General features: G+C 38.1%; 1 protein-coding gene across 6 annotated transcripts in view; it reads right to left on the bottom strand.

Annotated features, from left to right (window-relative positions):
- LOC105489489 (semaphorin 5A) overlaps positions 1–25,551 on the bottom strand; it is a 512,498-nt gene that overhangs the window by 192,331 nt on the left and 294,616 nt on the right. For all 6 annotated transcript variants that reach the window (XM_011754315.3, XM_011754312.3, XM_011754314.2 and 3 more), the window contains exon 6: positions 7,531–7,593. In XM_011754315.3, coding sequence (XP_011752617.2) covers positions 7,531–7,593 — 63 coding nt within the window. The remainder of the gene's footprint in view (positions 1–7,530; positions 7,594–25,551) is intronic.

Here is a 25,551-nt window from a genome sequence, read left to right as displayed (position 1 = left end):
CTGGTCTCGAATTCCTGAGCTCAAGGGATCCTCCTGCCTTGTCCTCCCAAAGTGCTGGAATTGCAGGCATGAGCCACAGTGCCCGGCAACTGTAGGTTGTTAACATCCCTGATGACCACTCGCAAGCTTGATGAAGAACCGGCATGTTGGTCGGGATGTGTGATAACCATGGTAACCATGGTGCAGCAGTTTGCCAGGGAGGGGCAGGGCACCAACTGATAGTGTCAGAAAATCAGAGAAAAGTAAATGAGGAAAGGGACAGAATTATTTCAATGAGGGCAGAGAATGAAAGAGCATGTTCTGATCATCAAGACCATGTGATAATACATGAAGACACCGGCTCTATTATTGGTGATGAGCCACATCGCCATGTGTCACTGGTGTGCTTCGCAGAACTGAGAGTGTGGGAAAAAAAAAGAGGACGATGTCAGGGATCTGGATGATCAGGCAAGGAGGTCTGTGCAGAATCTTCATAAAATGATGGAGGGTGGCCCCAGCCCTACGGAACCCAGAGGAGCCTGTGGCAATCAGGAGCTAATGAAGGAAGGTAATAGTGTAGTTGGCCCCAGCCTTAACTAGAGGTCTGCGTTATCACCAATGATGGTAGGTGTGCTCATTCACTGAGTCCTACAGGAGCAATGTGTGGAGGTGGGTGGTATTTGAGTTTCTTCTTAACTGTCAAGAGCAGAACTCAGTCACCCAACTGGCTAAGGGCATCTCACATACTTCCCCGTTCTTACTCCCTTAAAGGCATCGTTGTGTTTAATTCACAGATTGTGAATTCCAGATGTGAATTCCAAACAAATTCATTTAAAATAATAAATGTTTTAAAAAGAGAGATTGGGACAAGTTCAACTGAAACAGAATGTGAAAACACAGGAAAAAAAAAAAGTAGAAGTATTTAGCTTTTGAGTGGAAGATAAATTTGGGAACTGGACAGTCAATACTGTGAATAAAAGGAAATGAGTGGCTGGGCACGGTGGTTCCACACCTGTAATCCCAGCATTTTGGGAGGCCAAGGTAGGCAGATCACCTGAGGTCAGGAGTTCGAGACCAGCTGGGCCAACATGAAACCCCATCTCCACTAAATACAAAGAATTAGCCAGGCGTGGTAATGCATGCCTGTAATCCAATTGCTTGAACTCAGGAGGCAGAGGTTGTGGAGAGCCACTGCACTCCAGCCTGAGTGACAGAGCGAGACTCCAGAGTCTCAAAAAGAAAAAAAAAAAAAAGGAAATGAGTAACAGTTCTAGGCTGTGTAATAATTAGTCTCCTCTTGATGGTGTTTTGAAAACTCAAATTCTCTCACAGATCTACTGGCAACTCACTTTGCCAATCTCTGTTTCAAATGTGGCCTTTCCATGGGTTACCTGAACTTGCTTGAAGTACGGCTTGGAGTCACCTATTTTAAAGTAGAGTCATAATGTACAAACCCTTTAGGATATTCTTTTAAAGGTTTCTCTTATAAATCACCATACTTAAACGTCTATGATTTTCCTTTTCTCATCTAAGAATTTTTTCTTCTAGCCCATTTCCAGACCTTGAAAATGGGTGAAGAGGATTTAATGAGTTCCGATTTTCTAAGCAGTCACAGTGCACATCTCCAAGGCCTCCAGTGGCTTGCTGCCACATGGCTTCTAGGGTTGATAATGAGAGTCATCTGTCTACATTTTGATCACGGCACTTGAACATTAAAACGACCCATGTGGGCCTGTGATCCACAGATGGATCAACCTTTCCTTCACTTCAAGGCATTTAATAGCCAAGGTGCATGGTTGCTGACTCACAGAAAGGGCTTTTCGATGGAGACTGGCCAATACCCACTTGGTCTCAAGGACACAAGGCCCACGCCCCAGCACAGAAAACACGTTTTAGGGCTGTTTTCTTAATGAATTAATTGGTTTTGTCATAGAGCATTTCATGATTTTTTTTAAACAGGTATGTTCTGTGGATCTCTCAGGTGTCTCTTCAGCAACACCCAGCCCATCGCCCAACCCATTAATTTTAGGGAGGAAAAGATAAGGGTGAGAAGCTGACAGCCTTTATGTTAATCATTGTGCTCAGAGTGAAAGCAATGTGTCCTCTTCATAATGTGTTATCCTTGTCAGCATCAAAGTGCTGAAGAAAAGCAATTTATAGGAATTGCATGAGCCTTTCAAAGTGGAACCCACATCAGCCTAAGTCATGATGACCTGGTGACTCTTGCAAAACCATACCTAACCCAATCAGATGCGTATGTGTATGTGTGTGTGTGTAAAGGGTGTGTCTATATAACTGTATACATGTATTACTTGTGAATATATGCACATGCATATAACAGATGCAATATGTAGAGATAAACACACATATATATATTACATGCTATGTAATGTAGTGTATTGATATATAAAATATACTATACTGTATATATGTACATACTCTATTTTCAACTGAGCTGACTTCATGGGAAACCTTTTTGGGCACCTCAATTAAAAATAATAAAATTAGGTGTGCATAATCTAATTTTAACCTAATGTTAGTATTTAACCTAAGTATTCTCAATTTTTAAAGCAATTACACAAAATAAAAGTGGACTACAATGTGTCCCATGTATTGATTAACTCACAGCTTTCAAAATATTGGCACTTAGGTACAAAATGTCAAGATCCAGGCCTACACCAGCAGGTTCTCAGGTAGTATGTGTCGTGAGTTTCTTCTCCTATTCACTAGGAGTTTACCTCTTTAAAAGCATAATTTGACAACTTGGTGAATAGGAACACAGGATATGACAGAGAGAACAATATACGTAGCTCTGGACTCTAATCAAAACTCTCCCACTAACTAGCAAAATAATTCTAGGAACTTGGTGTCAAAAATTCTGAAATGAGATCATGAACAAAAACTTTTGAAAATTACAAAGTGTCATAGAAGCATACAGCGGCTCTTTCATTCCCATAATAATCAGCTGTGTTTCCTTTGTACGGTTCCTAAATGTCAGAGTGGGAGGAACATCGGTTCAGACATAATAGCCCAACACACACAAGGAACTCTTGTTAGGTCGTGAGAGAATTGACTATTTGTGTTTAAAATAATATTTGTGTAAAAGACACTTAAATAGTTATAGAATTCAATTTCTATAATGCTATGTCCAGAAGAACTAAACACAACAGGTTTTATTATAAGTTTTTGAATCCATAAAAACAGATTCCCCACCCCCACTTTTTTTTTTCCATGAAATATCTAAGCCATTGCAGGCAAAGGCACTCCCTCTTTTCCAAGTGAGCTGAGCATTTTCTAAATAAAATAGAACACAAACTTGACTAGGGCTTGGCAGCTTCAGTACCTACCTTCTTTTCAAACCTGACTCAAATAAAAAATCTGGATAACTTCTCTTGACCGTAATTCCCTAAATTATACTTTTAATGGATTACATGTGAAATCGTATCTGTGTCTGGACACAGACATCCCAGGGAAACAGGGGGAAATCTGTCATCTCTACTCTCCTCCGCTCTGCAGCAAGCTGAGGAATGCTCCCATCAGAGCACCAAGTGGGTACAGGCAGCGTCCTCCCTGCAGACCCAGCCACCTCCTTCCAGACAAGCATTCCAGCTCAGCTCTGCAGCTAAACGCATTATGTGTGGAAGCACAGACCACTTTTCTCAGAGTAGGAAATAAAACAACTTCAGTTTAAATTGCTGGCATTTTTCTCATTTCTGAGATGTCACATTTTGCATTATTCTTTTTATTTCAGGGAGAAGGGAAACTTTGTGATTCTGTTCTCATAAGAACTTCAGCATAAGCAAAACTACGAAACAGCTGAATTCGCCATCTAAGCTCATGACCACGAAGAAAAGTCTTAATGCCATTCACCCAAAGAGACGTTACCCATCAGTTAAATTGACTGTGAAAATGTTCTCTGAATTGGCTCCTAGAACTGTCAAAATGGGGAAATGTGGGTTGTCTGAATTATGAGTTTGGGGGCAGTCCTTTGGAGGCTGCATTTGGCCCAGTTGCCCTTGTTTATAGGGGCTGCCTTGTTTCTTTCCCTTCTCTGTCCCAGGAGCTGGGCTTGGTCACCCAGGTTGGTCACATCATGGTCACTGTTCAGTTACTATGTTAAGAAAGAAAGAGAGATGCCAAATAAGAAAGAGGAACTTGTAAAGGTGGATGAAGATCTCTCTCCTCTCACCACCGATGCACCAGCCCAGTGCTGTCTAGACCGACATGTTTGTTTAGCTACTGCATCATTTTTGTACATAGGAACTTCCAATGCACACAGTTCTGCTACATAAACCGAGTTCTACTTCAAAGCAGCAGAAGTTATTTAAACTCTGAGTTTATAGATATACTTAATGCAACCTAAAAGAACGTGTGATTAATCTTTCTCAGAGTACATGGTGCTTGACACTCATCTTCATCTGTCTTACTATATTAGGGTTAAAAAATCCATTCACCAATGCAGTTTGAGTCAATTAATAATTACTGATTTCCCATTATTTTTAATCCATTAAACCCCAAAGCATGTGAAACATAAAGGTTTGATTTTATTTGAAAATGTTTGCTGCCCTCATTTGCTTTCTGTGTATCAAGAAAATTCAATTAAGTGTAGTAACAATTGGTATCATCTGTGAATCGAGGGTATATCACCTACCGGTCACAAAAGATGGCCTTTTCCTAATAGTTCTCTGGGTTCAATTTACTGAAGTTCTAAGCTCCAAACAATCAATGATCACGGCTTAAGGCAAAATGTGGGCTAGTTCTGCTTCAGTAGAAGCAAATTTTCACCCCAAGTAGAAATAAGCTATTAGCAAAAGGCAACCACACAGATTCTTTGTAAATTATGAACTTCCAGACTATGAGGCTACATGACATAATCTGATGCTTTGCTTTAGTAGGACAAGGAGTACAAGGACACTGAAGCTCATAGAGGGGAAGGGAGTTAACTGTTAATTTTTTAAACATCTTTGTAACAAACATATACATGTAATCTAGATGAAATATGAGAGCACTCTAGGAAGCATAAAAATAAAAATAAACAATGTAAAAGTAACAAATAAATTTACAATTTTGGAAATCAAAGCAGGGATTCCCAACCAGGTCAATGTCTGGCAATGTGTTTCCTGCCATGTACGGAATAGCTGCCATGTCAAAGAACAATCTGGCCCCAAATATCAATAATGACGAGGATGAGAAACCCTAAAGTTCACTGCCCTGGTGTGGGCTTCTCACGTTCATTTACTCATCCAGTGGAACATCTTTAAACGTTCACCATGGGCTGGGTGTGTTAAGATCGGATGAGGAAATAGCACTGGAACCTGGGAGAGGGAAGGAGGGTGGGGACCCTCAGGTTTGGGCTATCAGCTAAACATTTTCAGAACAGACACTGATGAAAAGTGTGCATCAACAATCTCTGTTGCTAGGTTGCTCAAACCTGAATAGTGCTTATTGGTGTGCCCATAAGACCCAGAAAGAAAGAAGAGGAGATGGAAGAGCAAAGTACCAGAAGAAAGATAAAGACAAGAAGAAAGAGGTGAGAAAAAGCAAGAGGGAGAGCTAGATCACTGTATTAGTCTGTCCTCACACTGCTAATACCCGAGACTGGGTAATTTTAAAGGAAAGAGGTTTAATGGACTCACAGTTCCACATGACTGGGGAGTCCTCACAATCACTGCAGAAAATGAAGGGGAAGCAAGACACATCTTACACGGCAGCTGGCAAGAGAGCTTGTGCAGGGGAACTCCCCTTTAAAACCATCAGATCTTGTGAGACTTATTCAATATCATGAGAACAGCACAGGAAAGCCCCAACCCCATCATTCAATTACCTTTCACCAGGTCCCTTCTAGGACACATGGGAATTATGAGAGTTACAATTCAAGATGGAGTTTGGGTGGGGGACGCAGTCAAACCATATCAGGCGTCACATGGAGCACCCCCTGGGAGGCACTGATATCCCCAGGCAAGGCCCACTGCAGGCTTTGAGAGCCTGGAAGGGTGGCGCTTGCATCAGTGAATCTTACTAGTTGAAACAAAGAAATCCATCTTTCCACCCCTCACTTCATATATGTCTGACTCTCCAGGTCCCATCTCATTCCTTAGCACAGGTGGTCTTATTTAAAGGACTGTGCTCTGACCAGTGAAGTGGGGCTGAAGGTGGAGCCACACAACCCCCACACTGAGACTCAAACACCACAGGGAGGAAAAAGGAAACTACTTAGAAATCACTTCTTCAAAAGTTCTATACATCGTTTCTACAAACTCACCAAGAAGGTTATGGGGGTCCCCAATGTGCGGGTTTTGTATTATTTATTTATTTTGGGGAGCACTAAGATATCAGATTCTAATTCTTTGACAATTGGAGTACCTTTAAATCTCCTTACATCTCTGATTATTTATCTCAGAAGCCTTTTCTGAGGTTAAATATCTTCCAGAAAATACCCTTCATCAATTCCTGCTTTATTTCCCCCTTGTCTCCAAGTGTTTCCCTGGCTAAGACTGCACCTTCCTCCTCCTCTTCTTCCTACTCCTTTATTCAGGGTTGGGAAACCCCATAACTAAGCTGGCTGACACCTGCCTCAGTGTCTGACTCCCACAGCCATTCAGTTAAAAGGCAGGGAAGCAGACAATGAAATTGGGTAAAACAAGGTACATAACACTCTTTTATAAATACAGAAAGGGGAGGATCTTTTGCCAGTGCTCTCTGCTTTTGCTATAGTTTTTTCCCCAAGCTCTTGGTCCTGGGACCGACTTTGCAAGGCAAGCCCTCTTTTCTACTCTGTGTATAACTGCTGTCGTTTGTAACCCAAAGCATAATTCACCACTGGAAAAGTCCGTGCTCCAATAAAATGTAAGAAGATCACTAACAGAGTAAGACACAGTGAGCCTGTGCACAAGCTGCAGAAGAATTTCCTCAAGTTGATCATGAATAATTTTCTCAAAGACACAGTCTTCCTGGAAAGGCAAAGAATTACGCATCTTTTTGAGCCAGACAAACATTTGAAAGGAGCCTGCAACATGTACAATTGCTTAAGAAACACATTTCCAACCTTAGCTATAAACTGTGCATTCTATAGGAACATGGGATGTAGATTTTAGTATGAAAAGAGAATTTATTATAAAGAATATGTTAAGATACATTATAAAGAATCAATCACAAATAATATTTTACATAATAATTTCATTTATCATATCATTACTTTCTAGATTTAGTTGTAAAGTATGAAAGAAGGAATTTAAAACATTTTAAAAATTCAGGCCCATATTTTTTCCAGTGCTATCAATCAATTAATTTCTTATCTTAGTCTAATAACATAAAGGACAAATTAGCTCTGATCTTCTTGTGTTCTGAATCCTTTTTGGAAGTGATTGATTATTGTGGTTAATTTTAATTAATATTGAAAACTTGAGGATATACTATATACATATTTTGAATCTTGCTTTTTTCACTTTTCATGGCATCGTAATCAAGAATACTCTTCTTATCAATGTGCTTTATATAGTGCAGAGTCCTTCAAAACAGGGTGATGGCTGCTCATAATTGCATCCTTCTTACCTTTGATTTGCCTTTGCTGTAACAGGCCTTCTTAGTAGCTTCGTCACACTCCCATTCCACAGCCTGTAGAAAATACCAAGACAATAGCAGCTATCATGGTTTTGACTGAATAAAACGGAAAATATAAATAAGGCACTGGTGACCAGATTAGGAAATATGGCTGCACCCTAGCAGCAACATTTTCACACTCAGAGAATTTACACCAAATACATGAAATGTATCCATGGGCTTAGATTTAGCTCTGAAATTGAGGAACAAGGACCTTCCCCCTTACTATTTGCTTTTAGGTAGTAATGATGTGATGTTTAGATCTAGTCACTGTTAGAAAAGAACTACGAGTTGGTAACTATGGCACTGATGGTAGAAATGATGGCTTCGGTGAAACCATAGAATAGACCCAGACAAGGCTTAAAGGAGAGGCCTTGAGACCAGATAATTTAAATATTCATTTTAACATTTGTATTTTATTCAAATAATATATCATTTATAAATAGTCATAGATAACGAAGAATGATTTTGCGTATCCTTACTACCAAGATATACCTGTAAATGATAATCAATCAATAGATAGCTCAGGCAAAGAACATAGCTAGGATTTTTCCCCAACAGCAGTCATTTTCATACTGCTATTAACTCTGACTAAATATTTAGAGCTACAGCTTTAAAATATTTTTTCTCAGAATTTCCAAATCTCACTTATGCTGATTAATTTGCTATGTGTGCTTTCACGTCTGATGCTAACTCACAAATGAAATATGTGATTAGTGAAGAACACAGACAGGGCTTGCTTTACAGAAAGGATGCCTGCAAACATCCATGGCCTGGCTCTCGTGAATAGTTTTTGCGCAAATTGAGGCATCTGGGCTTCTTTTTTTCTTTTCTATCATTGTATAGAGTGTGAACTTTTATAGGGTAAAAATATTTTCTCCATACTCCACACCTGTTATTACAATTATTTTCTATTTTACTATTAAAATTGGATTTCTGAAGGATCAGGAATGTGCAGTAATTCAATCATTAACAGAAAGACATTTTGAGATAGAGACTTTTTTCTGTTAATTTGAACTAATGTCAAATAATAAACTAAACCAAAAGTTACCTAGTGTCAAATCATATGAAGGAAAATAATGGCTTCACTCTTATTTCTAGTAAGAATTTTTTTTCCTAATTATCCAAACTTGGGAGAATAATAAAGTCAGGCTAACACCATTCTCTAATATCTTCTGCCTTCCAAAGAATGTTGCATAACAGAATTAAATCATAAAACACTGCATCTTGCATAATTTATGTTACTTGGCAAATGGTAGTCCATAAGAAAAGTATTCTAGAGAGAACCACTTCAGTGTCTTTGAAACCAAAACAATGATATAACTGTTTTCCCTTGTGCAGACTTGAAGATTTTTGTCAATGTCAACATCTGATAAGAGAATTTGTTAATTCCTCCTGTATTGCTTCCCTGTTCATAATGTTTGATGGCAACAATAAAGTCACAGCTAATCAGCATCTGATGCAAACACATGACTTGAATTCCATACCAGGATGACAAATATTTTCATGAAAAGCAATGACACCTCCAGAGAAAACAGCCTCCCATACAGTTGCATAACTATATCCCCATGAAGTGCAGATAAAATAAATGAAAATAAATGCACTGTTGTTCATCTGATTTGACCTTCAGTATATTCCTTTCTTAGATCTCTTTACAAAATATCACTCTGTTGTTTGTATTTAAGTAGATATCCACCTCTTGGCCTTTACTTAAAACAGTATTGAGGACTGATTAAAACAGTATTGAGGATTGAAAGAATATGATATATTCTTTATATATCTGCTGTTAGACAATTACTAGGAAAACTACACAGTGAAATACTTTAGATAAAGAGTCATTTATGTGGCTTTCATTGGTCTAGTGATTTTGTTAAAAGTTAAATAATAATGTTCTCTTCTATAAACATGAAAGCTATGAAGAGAAGGATTAGTCCCAGGGCTAACGGAAAAGAATATTTACCAAATGCCATAAAAATTGTTCAGATCCTGGCGCTAAAATGGCAAACAAACAGCTTCACAAGTCTACCTAATGCCCAAACTTTATATTTTCAAGATAAATATTGGCCAAAGATTGAAAGGGAAAATAGGAGAAGAAAGAATGTGAGAGTTTTAAAAAATATTTCATTACTTTATCCAGCATACCAAAACACAATAACTGCTTTTACAAGTTTATTAGACCCACAATAAATAGGATAAATCTTACAGATTTTCTGAAGATAGTGGTTAGAAAGAAAAAAAAATTTATTTCCTAAGGCATTTTATTACAGTCTCACTAGCTTGCCTATAATATTCAAATCCAGAATTAATTAAAGACCATGATTGTACAGCTTTTCTGTTCACTTTCTACCTGAATAGAGAACAGGATAAAGGGAAATTTTATATTAAGAATGGAACTTTACTTATTCCAGAAGACAGCAGGAATATATACACATTATTGGATAGCACAGAATTTGAAAAGGAATAGAATGGAGAAAAGTGCGTTTTCCAGATTATACTAGAATGGGATGTTCCAGATTCATCCCATAGTGTCCTCCTATTCACTAGGTCAGTTAGACTTTGCCCATTTCATTAGTGGACAGACTTGAAACTTAAAAAAAAAAAAATTCCATCAGAGACAAATAAGAGTATCAATGATTCACTAGGTCAGTTAGACTTTGCCCATTTCATAAGTGGACAGACTTGAAACTTAAAAAAAAAACAAATTCCATCAGAGACAAATAAGAGTATCAATGAACCTCTTCTCTATGGGATCTTATTTCTCACAGTGACCCATTTTTCTGTTTGAAATTAGGCTATGTTTTAACCTGGTCACAACTTCCTTGTTCTTCTAGATCCATTCTAATGAACTAAATACCTTTTAATCAAGCCTTCTCTTTCATTTATCAGTGAAGATTTTTATTCTTTCATGCATCGTGATTATAGAACAAATCTCACTACTGATTTGAGAAGCCACCTTTCCACTTGCATTTAAATTTATTTAAAGATGTTTTTCCACCAACCCAAACCTATGTTTACAATAGTCAAAACAAGTGCTAAAGCATTTTACACTTCAGATCTCAACCCAACGTTCATAGTCTCATTTCTTGAGTCTCCCTTTTAAAAATATTTAATTTTTGTCATCTTTTGTCTTTTTCTATTTCAGGATAGCCCTGTAGAGAAAAGAAGTATTTCTACTGTATGCTATTCAATATTTTGTCTGCATTATACATTTCAGCAGCAGACATATAGCAGAAATATTGTGGTTACTTGAATATTCAAAGATTAGTCATAGTAGGCAGTAAGTCTGAAACATCTACATTTTAAAAGACACAATGATCCCTGTTTGTAGTAAATTTTTTTCTGTAAATACATACAAATAAAACCTGTACTATTCAGCAACTCACAGAAGTTTTGCTTTATGCAAATGCATTATCTCCTTCATTTAACAAATATTCATTAAGCATCTACCAAATGGAAGACACTCTTCTATGTGATTGACAGAAGGAAAAACAGACATAGAGATACACGAGATATTAATTTACAATACAGCATAAGTATATTCCATCAGCCTAGACAGAATTATATTAAATCTGAAAAGTCAACAGTGTTCATTTTCATTGCTCTAGTAGCCATATGCAAGTTAATCTCAGGTCCAGTGACACACTCTGACTTATAATATTAGATTTCAGGATGGGACAAACATACAAAGAGAGCTACAAAAAAAAAAAAAAAAAAACAGAAGAGGCTTATGGAAAACCCATTTTATATCTGCATAAATCCTGGGGATGCAATGAAGCCCCCACTGTTTCAAGATACAGCACCCATTGGGCCATGTTGCACACAGACATACTATGGTTAGAATAAAGGGAACTGTGATCTCAAGAGTAAATCAGATGCAGAAAAGAAAAAGACATTGGCTCTTTTTATATATGTGTTACACACATACAAATCCACAGTTCTCAGAAGTATATAAACAAAGCTGTGTATTATCACACTCCACCGCCAGATAAGCTAATTAGATAGGGACCAGCAAAGGCAGACACTTCATAAAAATGAAGAGAACAACATTCTAGGCAAATGGGCTACTACTCTTTCAGCAGATGGCTTTGCTAATTAGATACTGGCAAAAGATAACATTAAACAAAACTAGTTTAATTACACAACGCCAAAAATTAACAATCACCTGAGGGCTTTCTTTTTTCATATGTTTACATTCATATTCTTATGTCATGTATTCTGCGATGTGCTGGGAAATGTTACATTGCCATGGCAATTATAAACAAATCGTCAGGGTATGCAAGACTATATCTTTGTTCAAAAATGTAACAAAATCCAAGTGAGTTGGAACTAGAAACAACTGTGATTGGACTTGAATAAAATGTTAATCTATAACAGTAACTTTGAGAGAGGCCATCTTTGCTAATTATAATACCATCAAGGTCACACGTGTCAGGGTCCTAGAATGGTGTGCATTGAACAAAAAAAGGCAGTAAATATTTTAGTCAATTTGGAAGGATTTGTTCGATGTTCCTCTGCCTTTACTTCCTAGTGGATATTCAATGTCTTTATTATTTTTTCATATTAATTTTCAGTATACTTGCATTTCCATCCATGTCAAATACAAAAGCAAGTACAATTATAACCTCAAAATCAAAAGACTAGCCAAACATCTTATGTTCTCACTGATATGTGGAAGCTAAGCTATTAGTAATGCAAAGGCAAAAGAATGATACACTAGACTTTGAGGACCTACAGGAAGAATGGGAGGGGGGTGACAGATAAAAGACAAAAAACGTGTGCAGCATATACTGCTCGGGCAATGGGTGCGCCAGGATCTCACAAATCTCCACTAAACAACTTACTTATGTAACCAAATACTTCCTCTACCCCACTAACATATGGGAAAATAAATTTTTGAAAAAAATGATCAATGTCAACATTTAGAAATTAAAAAAAACTGGAAGAGCACTAGAGTCATATCATCCCACTATTTCTTGATTCTCATACACTGCCATCATCTAAAATTAGAAGAAATATCTTAACCTTAGAGATACCTATGAAATGTGTTCTAATAATCTTTAAAGCCCTTATGCTAATGTCCGAGATTTTCTTACACATAACAACATCACATTAAACTTGCATTGATAAGGAACTGCAGAGTGGTGCTCCTAGCCCGTTGAATGCTCCCAGCCCGTTGAATGTTCGGTTTTCTAATTGGGAGTTGACAATGTATTCATTCCCTAGAGCTGTTGTGAGAAACTACCACAAACTGGGTGGCTTTAAGGACAGAAATTTATTCTTACAGTTCTGGAGGCTCATTGGCAGGGTTGACTCTGACTGAAAACTCTGAGGGAGAATCTGTCTGGGCCTCCCTCCCAGCCCCTGGGGTCTGCCGCTGATCTGTGGTACGACCTTGGCTTACGGGGCATCACTGCAATCTCTGCCTCACTCATCGCATAGTGTTCTCCTTGTGTCTTTCTTTGTCCAAATGTTCTTCTTCTTATAAGGACACCGGCCACTGGATTAAGGCCCATTGTAGTCCAGCAATGACCTCATCTTAACTAATGACATCTAGAAAGACTTTTTTCAAATAAGATCATATTCTGAGAATCTGTGTGGACATGAGTTTTGGGTGGATACGCTATAACCCAGTACAAACAGTGTGGCATAAGAGATTTGGAGAACCAATTCATAGTCACAAATTAGGGTCATTGCTCTGCCACAAATTAGTTGCCAATTCTTAAGCAAAATAATGGTAACAATTTATTAAACTTGTGATGTGCTAGCTACAGTGCTAAATGCTTTCTATACACTTACCTCATTGAATGTGAGAGGTACTATTATAATCAGATTTTGGATGAGGACTTTGGGCAAATAACTTGCCAAAGGCCCCAAAGTATTAAGTGGCAGCCCCAGGATTGGCACTTTATAACCTGATCTGGAGCCTGTTATCTGAACTACTTTCCTGCTATTTAAATTACCGAATTAAGTACCCCTTGTTACCTGATTTTTACAGTGTCTTTGTTTTCCACCCCATAATTTAGAAAAATATATATCTGAAGCACAGAAATTTGTGCATGTCTAAGTTCAGAGCTGTTGGCATTCAGTAAATATTAATCAAAAAAGCCATCAATTCCCTTGTCAGAGAATGTATTCATGTTTAAAGCCTCTGGGACCATTCACAGCCCTAGTATCGATTTTAAAAGGACCATGATTTGTCTAATGAAACTCTAAAGTCAAGAAAGGTACAGCCAGGGTATGATATAAGAATCTTGGGTTGGTTTTGTGAAATTAAACATCTTATGTATAAGAACAGTTGGTTCCTGACACAGCAGCAATGTCCAGATTTCAAAATTCAGTCTGAAGATCCATCACTCTTCTATTAAGCCCTCCAGGGGCTTCCCACTCCTCCTGGATTAAGAGCCAAAGTCATCTAGAAAATTCTGCTATGTCCAGGTACTTATTTCCTAGTGCCCCTACCCCATTATTTTATGGGTGGCATGGGTTTCTCAGCGTGGTTTCTGAATAAAGCAGACACATTTCCTATGGCCTGTGGACCTACTGGCCCCATTACCTGGAATACCTTCCTCCAGATGCCTACCTAGCTAATGCCTGTGCCTCCCATGTACCTTTGTTCAAGGGTGAGCTCCTCGCCGGACCCTCTGTAGCCATATATGTATATGTGAAACTGCCGTTTGCCTCCCCCTTTCTCACCAGAAAGCAAACTGCACTTGGGCAGGCAGCTTGGCTGCTTGGTACACTTCTGTCTCTGCAGCACCTAGGACAGTGCCTCACATACAAGTACTCAATACGTAGTTGTTAAACAAACGAATGGATGTATTAATAGAATGCCCTACATCCATGCCCTTGGAAGTAGCTCAGGTGTCCTTCTAGAGACCCCTTGTAGAATGGGCACATGAGGCTTGTCAGCCCTTGAGCTGGTTGGGTGAGCCTACCGCGTGTTGCACCTCGGTGGCAAAAACATACCACAAGAATTTCTCTTCCGCACTTCAATTTGCCCTGACACTGGGAAGAAGAATATGAATGTATCTGCTCTGGGAAGACAGAAAGGGAAGGATCAGAGCAAAGATTTTACTACTTTTTCAGCAGTAGACATTTTTTTTAAGTAATGTCTTAAGCCTAATCTCAAACAAAAGGAGATAAAAGTGGTACAGTATTCCCCTTGTCTGTAGTTTTACTTCTTGATACTGCGGTCAACTGAAGTTCAAAAATATGAAATGGAACATTCCAGAAGCAAACAATTCCTAAGTTTTAAATCGTGGACCATTCTGAGTAGCATGGTGAAATCTCAAGCCACCCCACTCCATCCCATCTGGGGAAATGAAGGATTCCTTTTTCTAGAGTATTCACACCTCTATGTTCCTGCCCATTAGTCACTTAGGAGCCCTCTCAGTTATCAGATTAAAAAAGCATAGCACACACAGTGTTCAGCACTATTAGAGGGTTCAGGCATTCCCTGGGGGTCTTGGAACATAACCCCCGTAGATAAGAGAGGGACTACTATATTATGTCAAAGTCATGTTTTAAGTGCAAAATTATAATACTAAGTCATTAGAAAAATGTGAGGCCAAGTGACTGCTGAGTCATAACACCCTCGGTATCCAAGCATTTCTGTATTTTGCTCTGGTTGCCTACTTTTGAAAAAACCACAAATTTATAAAAATTAATAGTTATAAACAAGACCACTTTGAATCTCAGTAAATTTGGAGTATAAGTTGAAATGACAACGGACACCTTATTCCATACTCTATAATAAACCAGGTAAGCCAAGTAATGTCACAGTAAAAGTTAATTTACTGAGTGAAGGATTCTAAAGTGTTAAAATTCTGTACATGGTATACATTGGTATAAGTGTTTGGTTTTTTGTTTGTTTGTTTTGAGTCGGAGTCTCGGTCTGTTGCCCAGGCTGGAGTGCAGTGGGGCGATCTTGGCTCACTGCAAGCTCCGCCTCCCGGGTTCACGCCATTCTCCTGCCTCAGCCTCCCGAGTAGCTGGGACTACAGGCGCCCGCCTCCACACCTGGCTAATTTTTTGTATTTTTAGTAGAGACGGGGTTTCACAGTGTTAGCCAGGATGGTCTCAATCTCCTGACCTCATCATCTGCCCGCCTAAGCCTCCCAAAGTGCTGGGATTACAGGCATGAGCCACGGCGCCCTGCCAAGTGTTTCTTAAATAATGGGATTAAAGTAATATATCGTCTCAAATCCCTGAAGCACCTCTAGAATCTGAGGGTTCTGAGAAACACAGTTGGCAAGTCACTGTTTTAAGGAACCAAATTTATCTGATAAGAAATGTTGGGGCTGGACCTGGGGTCAGACAGAGAAAAACCAAGTGATGGAAGATGAGTTCCAATGACCCTGCTCCTGAACATGAGTGAACCCTGCTGGGATGATCTTTTGAAAGGAGAACATTAGAGAGAGAGAGAGAGAGAGAGAGAGAGAGAGAGAGAGAGAGAGAGAGAGAGAGAGAGAACAGTATCAAGGACATTATAATATCTGGTATAAAATTGAAAACCATGATTGTCAGACCCTGAAGCATCAAACAACTGGTGCACTTCAAAAATATTTCTAAGGTAAGGCTCATAAGAGCCTTGCTTCTTGGCTGCAGGGTTTTACAGAAATTATTTTCATGGATGCAAGTAGGATTGGTTTAAAAAGTGGTACACTGTCAAATTTGTAAGACTAAATGTAGTGAAAAAAATCAAATCACTGGAGGGATGGCTATTTTTATACATGAATTTCCTAAAAGTATTAGTATAAGGAACCCAATTCAAAGTCAATCAAGCAGGGATAAAGGTACTGACATTGGAGTGTATTGACTTCCCAACGACTGGCTTGCCTAGTTTAATATTTCCCAAATGCATTTGGTGGAAAATTGATTGCATCTAATGTTATATTTTCTCTCTTTTACAACATACAATTATATCTTATATCACATAGATGATGCCAAGTACCACAATATCTGTATAATGTTCAACAGAAATTATGTTTGCTAGAAATTAGATATATCACAAGCAAATTAAAATTAGATGTTTTATCTGATGTAACATTTATTCTGCATATGTAGAGATATCACAAGAGGAATCAGTTGATTATAGAAAGTTATGAAAAATATCACACCACGCTGAGCTTAGTAAGACTATCTGAAGATTGTATGGGACACAAATATGAGGTCACAAGATACATTTTTAAACAATATGAGAAGCAGCATGTTGGCATGGGATTCTCTGTAAAACCTTGACCAACACTAGGGTTACACGACTTGATATAATGAAGCCCGTCTCGAAAATATCTTTACAGGGCTAAGTTTGCGGTGTGGCTTTGATCAAATGTTTCTTTCACACACCAGTTAACTACTGACAATAATATTCTAGCACTATTGGTAAAAGTGAAGATAAACCATCCTGTCCCTAAAACAAGAAGAAATTTCACAGATATATGCCAAAGTTTCATCTGGGAATATAGTTAAAGGGTTCAAAAGAGACCGGATGTAGCAAGTAATAAGAAGTACCAATCTTTTTATTTCGAGGCAACACGAAACAGATGTAGAAAACAACGCCAGCAACCACAGCTTGAATGCAAATGAAGGTGCAGAAACCACGCAACTCTTTGTTGTATGGCTTAGAATTTTATTTTACTGATGTGAACGAAATATTTTTATGTTTTCAAGAGGAATATCCCATTTGTGATTTTGTGTGTTAGATTTCTCTTGCTTAAAATGTAAAGCCAACTATATTGGCATCATCAGTTTGAGTCCTATTATTGTATATTCTGGCTAAATCTTAATGAAGACATTCTATACAAACTGTCAGCCTAATAGGCAATATTGATGTAAATATATGGGTGTTTCCTTTCAGTTTCTCGATAAATCTTTTCTATTTTCCTATTCTTCTGAAACTGCCTTCATGAAAACAAATAACACTTCATACCTGATTACTTTCTCTAGAGTTCTGGGTTAATATCTATGCGCTAGATTCACTGGAGCGCTTACAAAACCCAGATTCTGAATGTTTCCTGGGGAATTGTTTTATACTCATGGAACCACTCAGAATTTATTCATTATTCAAGTTAAAAATGCTTGCTTCCTGAGATACATCATATCAAAGTCAACAAAGATTGACTTTACTTCCAGTTTAAGAACATATTGATCTATTTTCCAGATCTCAAGATATATACAAAACCCTCCTTATGAACCTTATTCAGCATTATTTCCATAAGCTTTTGTTTTCAGCTAAAGAAAATGAACACGAAAATTTGTTTTCTAGTGTAAGTTTGGGTAGTCATTGTTTACTCTTATTTTAAATAAATAACAGGATAATATACTCTGTTCAAGAAACACATTATTTACTATATTATCACAATGGTAAATGAACACTTAGTGAACATGACTGATATATTCATGTCCTAGTTAATATTTAACACTCTTATAACTTAATGACTATCTGCTTAAACATATTAAATCAAATAAATAATTTAGCATTAAACAGCAATTGTGTGGTTTTGCCATTTATTTCTCCAAACATTTTTCTCTCTTCTATAATTTGCTCATTTACATGCCAGAGATGTCCTAGAATATTGTCATTACTATTATTAAGATGTTTGATAAGAGCTCCATCTAAGAAAAAAGTCCAAAAGCATTTCAAGTGTGAGACTAAGAGTTGGTGAATTTTTAATGTCTATAACATGAGATATTTTGATGGAAAATTGATGCCCTTTGTTATAATTTTACAACAAAATGAAGGGAACATGAGGCACTCCTTCTCTTCCATCTATTTCAATCAGTCCTTTTGTTATGTGATTAGCCAGGGTTGGCAACTAATTGCCAAATGTTACAACTTGACTCAATTTCCTACTGAAGGAATTTGATTTTGAAATAAATTGCCTATACCAATTAGGGCCTAGAAACACAAATTTGTATATATCTGAGGGTGGAACATTGGAGTAGGATGAATACAGGTCCCTTAAAAGATATCCATCACCATCTCTGCAACCTGTGAATGTTACCTCGTATGGCCAAAAAAAAAAAAAAAGGGACTTAAGATAATTAAATTAAGGATCTTGAGATGGAGACATTACCCTGTATTATTCAGGCAGCATCTCAACATCACTGACAACATCCTCATATGAAGCAGGCAGAGGAAGATGCGGAGCACACAGAGGAGAAGGAAATGTGACCGTGGAGGCAGAGATTGGGATGAAGGAGTCTCAAGTCAAGGAGGCTGGCCACTACCCGAAGCCAAATGAGAAAAAGAAGAAATTGTTTGCCCTGAATTTCTGGAGGAAGTGTGGCCCGGAGGACCACTTTATTTTAATCCCGTAAGAATTATTTTGGACTCCTAGCCTCCAGAACTATGGGAGAAAAAATTTCTGTTGCTCTAACCCACCAAGTTCATGGTAATTTGTCACAGCAGCCATACAAAACTAATACACACATACATACACATGAATTACACAGATGAACACAGTCACACTCAGGCGAGTTTAGGAGCATGGGGTGGACATGTTAACATCTGTGTGTCTGTCTACCAAACATCTGGGTCAGGCCCATTGTTGGAAATCGGAACATGTCATCCCAAAATATGCCTTTGTCATGGGATTATTTTGAGTTGATTATTTTGAGAAAGCCTAGACACAGGAGAAGCTCTGAAAACAGAGTAGAAGTTGTCTTTTTGTAAGGTAAGCTTACATATATAAAGGAAATCTCTATTTGTAAGGTTGTCTCCCTTACTGTACCAGGAAGAGAAAGATGATCCTAAATCAGGAGATAAGTCAATGGAGAAGGCACTGACTTAAATGTGCACAACAAACCTTACTCCTGCTAACCACGCCATTTCTGGTTACGTTGCCATTACTTGCCTCTCCTACACCTATCTTTCTTTTATCTAGCTGAAGATGGTATTTAAGCTTGAATTCTAAGATATCTCTTTGAGAGTGACTCATTTCCCTGGGTATCTCCCATATGTATAAGACATAAGCATATTTTTAAAACTTGTTTGTTTTTCTATTGTTAATACGTCTTTTGTTACAAGGGCCCAGCTGAGAATTTAGAAGAGTAGAGGGAAAATTATTTCTTCCTGCCCTACACTATATATATGAAACATGTAGTTGTTAATATCAAAGAGCTCTTGGGGAAAACATGCTGTGATCTTGGGCATCTTAAAGGGGAACACTGAACCCAGATGTAGGGATCTGGAGATGGACGAAGGAACGTTTCTTAGGGAGGTCAAGGCTTGAGCTAGATCTTGAAGCAATTGATCAGTGAGTGAATAAGTGGAAGAGCAGATGTTCAAGAAAATCAAATGAATAAGCCAGTGCAAAGGCCTGAAATGGGAAGAAAGGACATCTAAGCTGGAGAACCAGACCCCAGGGTAGGGATTGGAGAGGTCTCTGGCTACACGCTGATAGGCAGCTAAGGACAGGCCTGCTGAACCATGCTAAGAGGAGTTCAGATTTATTTTTCATGAGTTGAAGAAAAGCCATGAATAAAATTTTAAGCAAGATATTGGCATGGTGAAATGAGTAATTGAGAAAGACTTCTCTGTGGGTATGAGAAGACCTGGAATGCAGTGTGGCTGTAGGGGTGAATACAAGGAGAGTGATATAGAGGTCATTGTAGGCAACCAGCAGGCAGGCATTGGGAACCTGAAATAAGCAGGGACAATAGAATGACAGAAGAAGGGATGGGTAACCAGCTATTTAGTCGTGGGAAAGGCACTGTCTTTTGATCATGTAGATGTGTGGGTGGACAGCAGTAGCACATGTCTGCCTAATCTATAGTATGAAACTAATTCCCACCCATTCCTTAAGCTGGGTTTGGACTGAATGCCATACACAATTCTGGACTGCTTTCTTTCCACCCCCATAAGTAACTTTAACCTTAGACAAATAAAACTACCTTTACAACCCTGTTTAAAGAAAATATAATAAGACAGTAAATCTCCGTCCAAAATAGCTAAGTAGTTCAAGAAAAAAGACCGAATTCATACAATGTTTTGATCATCACACTTTTAAATCAAACACACTTTAGTTCACTGGTAATACATTTTGGATTTTCAAAACAAATGAAAAACCAACCAAACAAAATCTTATGAATCACACGAAAGTTACCTTTAAAACTGTAGGAATTCAAAGTCAGTCAGTACCAGAACTTCTTTTTCAAAGTAATATAATGATTTATTTGTTTGGAATTCTGTGTCCTGAGTCAAGCAAATAAGATGATATAAAAATGACAACAACATAAATTTCAAAATGAGAGAAAATTTACAACTCTTGACTTCCAAGACATTTAGCAAAGCTAAAGAAGCTAGAATTTGAAAGTGGAAAAACATAAGAAAAATAGAATAGCAAATTAAGATTTTCATATCTCTGAGTGTTACATTTTTCTTAGATTTTCACATGCTATGGTTTTAACACACCTCCAAAATTTACGTTGAAATTTAATTGCTGTTGTAAGTATTAAGAGGTAAGAGGTAAAACCTTTAGGAGACAATTAGGTCTTGAGAGCTCTTTCCTACTAAATGGGTTAATGCCATCGTCACAGGAGTGGGTTAGTTATAACTGGAGTGGGTTTCTGAGAAAAGGATAAATCTGGGCTAGTGTTCTCCCTCTGTCTCATGAGCTTTCTTCATATGATCCCTTCCATCCTAGGATGACTCTAGTCAGAAACTGACACGAAACTCTTGGACCTCACAGCCTCCAGAACCATGAGTCAAGTAACCTAGTATTTTGTATAAATTACCCAGCCTGTGGTAGTCTAACAGCAGAAAAAGTTCTAAGACATCACATCTGAGAAAAATTCTGAAAAGAGCCATGCTATTAAATGCCAATATCAATTCTCTCTCCAACCTAGAAGAGGAAGGGCATTTCTTCCTTAGTCAGCCAACTTCAGAACTCACACTAAAGTGTCAGCTTTACTGCATCTCAATTATAGTTCACAATATCAAGAGCAAAAATTCAATGCTATTTTTTAAAAAATACTTTAGGTCTGACTCTGATTTCTCAAATTTTGACTATGACTATGAGTCACGACTACCAACATTTAGATCAGCACCGTGAGATTAACCAGAGCCAATACGTAAACGTATACAGCAGAAAGCCATCAATCAATCTGCAGTGGACACAATGTTTCCAATTTTAACCATAATAGAGGAGCAAAGCAACAACAGAATCCTGGAATCAGACAATGTGTGACAGTACAACAGCCTAAAAGACCTGCTGGCAAGACATATTGGGAAAATTAGTCAAGGAGCACATGCATGCTCAGAGATGAGAATGAACCAATTCCTGATGGTGAAGATGGTTGGTACTCTTCCGCCCATCACAACTAACTTTACCCTGCCAACAATCTAGGGTGTAGGTACCAGTATTACATTCATCTTACACAGTAGGTAGAAAGGGGCTAAACAACTTGCCAAAGATTACTGAGCTTTTAAATGGATGGTCTGGGATTATGAAGTCAGGCCACCCTGGCTCCAGGGTTCACAGTCTTAACCCCTGTGCAATGGACTCTTCTTTCAGTGAAGGAGTTGGCAGGATCTCCCAGATTCCTAATTCCTTCCTGTCTCACCAGCGCTCTATGACAGATTGAGTTTGTTTGCTTTGAACTTGTCAGAAAAAATAAAATGTGATGCTTTTGAAAGGTAAACAGGCCCTCGGTGGGAAAGCAGGGAATGAAATGGTTTGGCTGGAGAGATAACACTGCTCCACATCTTCACTACTGAGAGTTCAACACAGTTGTTATGATTTCAATGCTGATTTCACACAGTCATCGATTTGAAAGCTTCCCCCTATTCCTGCCCTGCAATCTGAGCTCTGAAAGTACATGGAAACCACAAAAGTAAACTTAATTGAGAATAGTCTTATTATTCTGCAAGTTTGTGTAATTATCCAAACCCACTTGAAATAATAACAGAGGTCAAGACAAAGAGCATGCATGGTTAAACATGAATATCATTCCATAATCTGACACAATGTATGTGGGTAAAGATCATTACACTATACATAGAAAATTCAAACTGGGTTGTATTTCCAAAACAAGTTTATATGTTGAATTAGGAGAATATGGCAAAAACTATCCCAAAGAGACATTATGCAAGCTGATAAACATGGAGGTCAACAAGCTTTGTATACTGGAGATGGTAGGACAGATCCATCCATTATCCGGGCACAGCCAAGAAAGTGCACTTAAAGTTGCAATCTAAGATTCTAAGATTCCATATCCCCCCTTTATGGTGAAAGATGGGGTCCAAGTTTCTCATATGGAATATAACGGCCAAGTCCTTTCTAATATAGCACAGAGCAGGGACGCCCTGGGGAGGTGTGAAGAACCATGGAGGAGATGAAGATGAGGGCCTGGTGCACTCTCGGGTTCTCACCCTTTTGCATGGGCTAGCTCCCTGGTTTCAGACCTGCTACCTCCCAGAACACAACTCTTCCTCATCCCCAGCCTCATTATCCCCCTACTCTCCTCTAATTGGAGTATCCACCTCATTAGAGTCTCCTTAAATGGTCTCAGGGCTGACAATAACACAACAATTTATGAAAGAGCTAAACATTCCTCCCTATGCTATCACACAGGCAATGCTTAAGTACTGCATTTTAAATTTAGTGCTTTCTAGCACAATCATACCCCAAAAGAGCTCTAATATGTCTGAAACAAGTAATACTAACAGAGTTGCCTGCCTCATTTCCTAATGCTTCGAGCTCTTATTAGGCCGAATAATTAAGAAAACTATTTTTTCTTCTTTGTTTTTCCAAGTATGATAACTTTCCTCCATACATGTCTATATGAGCTTTTACTCAAGGACAGCTGATTTAATGGGTTGTGATGATGGATAATTAAGTCTCTTAATTATTCTCTTAGGATTATTGTAGCTGTGAAAATCAAGCCTCATACACATACATTCAAACAGCAATTAAAACATATTTAATTGCTTTTTAATTTAGAAATGATTTCTGGTTTTGGAAGCTATCTGTGGCCTCAATATGCCCATCATTTTATTTGCATATCCAAAGACTTTATCAGTCTTTATAACCATTTTGATTGGTCTACCTCCTATGGTGTTTTGACAAATATTATTATAATCTGTTAGATTTGTGTTCCTACTAATACACTATCCAGGTGATTTAACAAACATATAGTGCTTCATTATTCAGTTTTAATAGAACCTATCAAAATACAAATGTAACTAGTCCAAATGTGATACAAAAACATCTCAAAATCTCACCTTTTCAAGAAATCTGAGTCTGGTTATTACCGAAATAACTCCTCCCTGTGCCATCTACACTAACCTCTACTTTTCATTTAAATAATGATGAGCCTCAGGAGAAAGAAACTCAACATTAGGAAGTAGCTTCTATAATGCCTTTACATGAATGACAAACAAAATTATTATAGCATGATCATCCTAAGATAAAACAGTTAACTTTGCTCCTCCCATGCCTAACATCATTAAGGACATTCCTTGAGGTTCAGTAATGTTTAATATCAACAGATTCACAACATACAAAATAGAAGTAGAAACATTATCAACTATATAAAATCACTTGATTGGTTCTACACCAAGAAAACGCCACAAAATAGGAATTGTTAACTCTCCAGTAATATTCCTACATAGTCAGTGGAACTTGTAAATGTATTCAACTAATATTTACTGAGCACCTATTATGTAACAGAATTTTGGATATAATATGAGCTTTCCTAAAGCCTGCTGTGTTTTAGAAATTCTCAGCCTACTAAAGACAAGAAAAAAAAAGTAATCGTAATACAAGTTGAGAAGTAAACGTATATACTGTAAGAACAAAGAGAGAAAAAACATGTTTGTAGAGAAGATGGAGGATTACACAGCAATGCCCAGCCCAGCAGCCATCTGAGCAGGAATGGAGGGAAGATAGAAGTTCTTGAGAGATAGGAGAGACATATGCTTGCTGAAAACAGGTACCAGGATGTGCAAAGTCTGTGAGAAGTAGAAACACATATCACGTTCATGAAACTGCAAGAAACGTGTATGGCCGAATCCCACAAGGAATGGTGAGGAACAAGCAGATCTTGAAGCCGGAAAAACAGAAAAGGTCAGACCATGGTGTTTCTTACATGATATTGCTTGAAAATAGGAATTTTTTTTTTTTTTTTTTTTTTTTTTTTTTTTTTTTTTTTTTTTTACGTTTTAAGAGTTTTAGGCAGTAAGGTAATGTCACAGTTCACATATATTAAGCCACAAACCACAGTAGGAGGCAGGAGGAATGGAGGACACAGAACATTACAAACAACTGCCCGAGGCCAGAAAGCAAGTAAAGGAGCTAAGATTCAGAGGTGATCAGATGTGCAGTTTAGAAGGATAACTTGAGGAAAAAGGGATAGAATGTATGAGAGGATAGAATACAATTAATAAAAGAACATTAGCTAGTTTAAGCCCAAGGGGATAAGGCAATGAGCCTGAATTCAAGAAGCCTGAATAAGGCTGAATCCACTGTAAGTTGTAGACCGGACAGAACAGTATAGGTACACATTCAGGAACCATTTGATGAGAATGTGGAACTAGCAAAGACATCCATTGCTCTGGACAAAAGGTTTTGAATCTGAGCTCTGAGGTTAGTTTAAGGAGCTCCATCCAACTGATGATGGTACGAAAAACTATTCTACTGTTCAGGAAAGAAGTTAGTTTGGAGGTAAAGACAAAATATTCCTTATCTTGATTTTATTTTTATTTTATTTATTTTTTTTTTTTGAGACAGAGTCTTGCTCTGTCGCCCAGGTTGGAGTGCAGTGGTGTGATCTCGGCTCACTGCAAGCTCTGCCTCACGGGTTCACGCCATTCTCCTGCCTCAGCCTCCCAAGTAGCTCGGACTACAGGTGCCTACTACCACGCCCAGCTAATTTTTTGTATTTTTAGTAGAGATGGGGTTTCACCATGTTACCCAGGATGGTCTCAATGTCCTGACCTCGTGATCTGCCCGCCTTGGCCTCCCAAAGTGC

Source organism: Macaca nemestrina, chromosome 6, assembly GCF_043159975.1.
Source record: "Macaca nemestrina isolate mMacNem1 chromosome 6, mMacNem.hap1, whole genome shotgun sequence".
NCBI classification, from domain to species: domain Eukaryota; kingdom Metazoa; phylum Chordata; class Mammalia; order Primates; family Cercopithecidae; genus Macaca; species Macaca nemestrina.
Note: the sequence above shows the minus strand (reverse complement) of the source record. Positions and strands in the feature narration are given on the sequence as shown.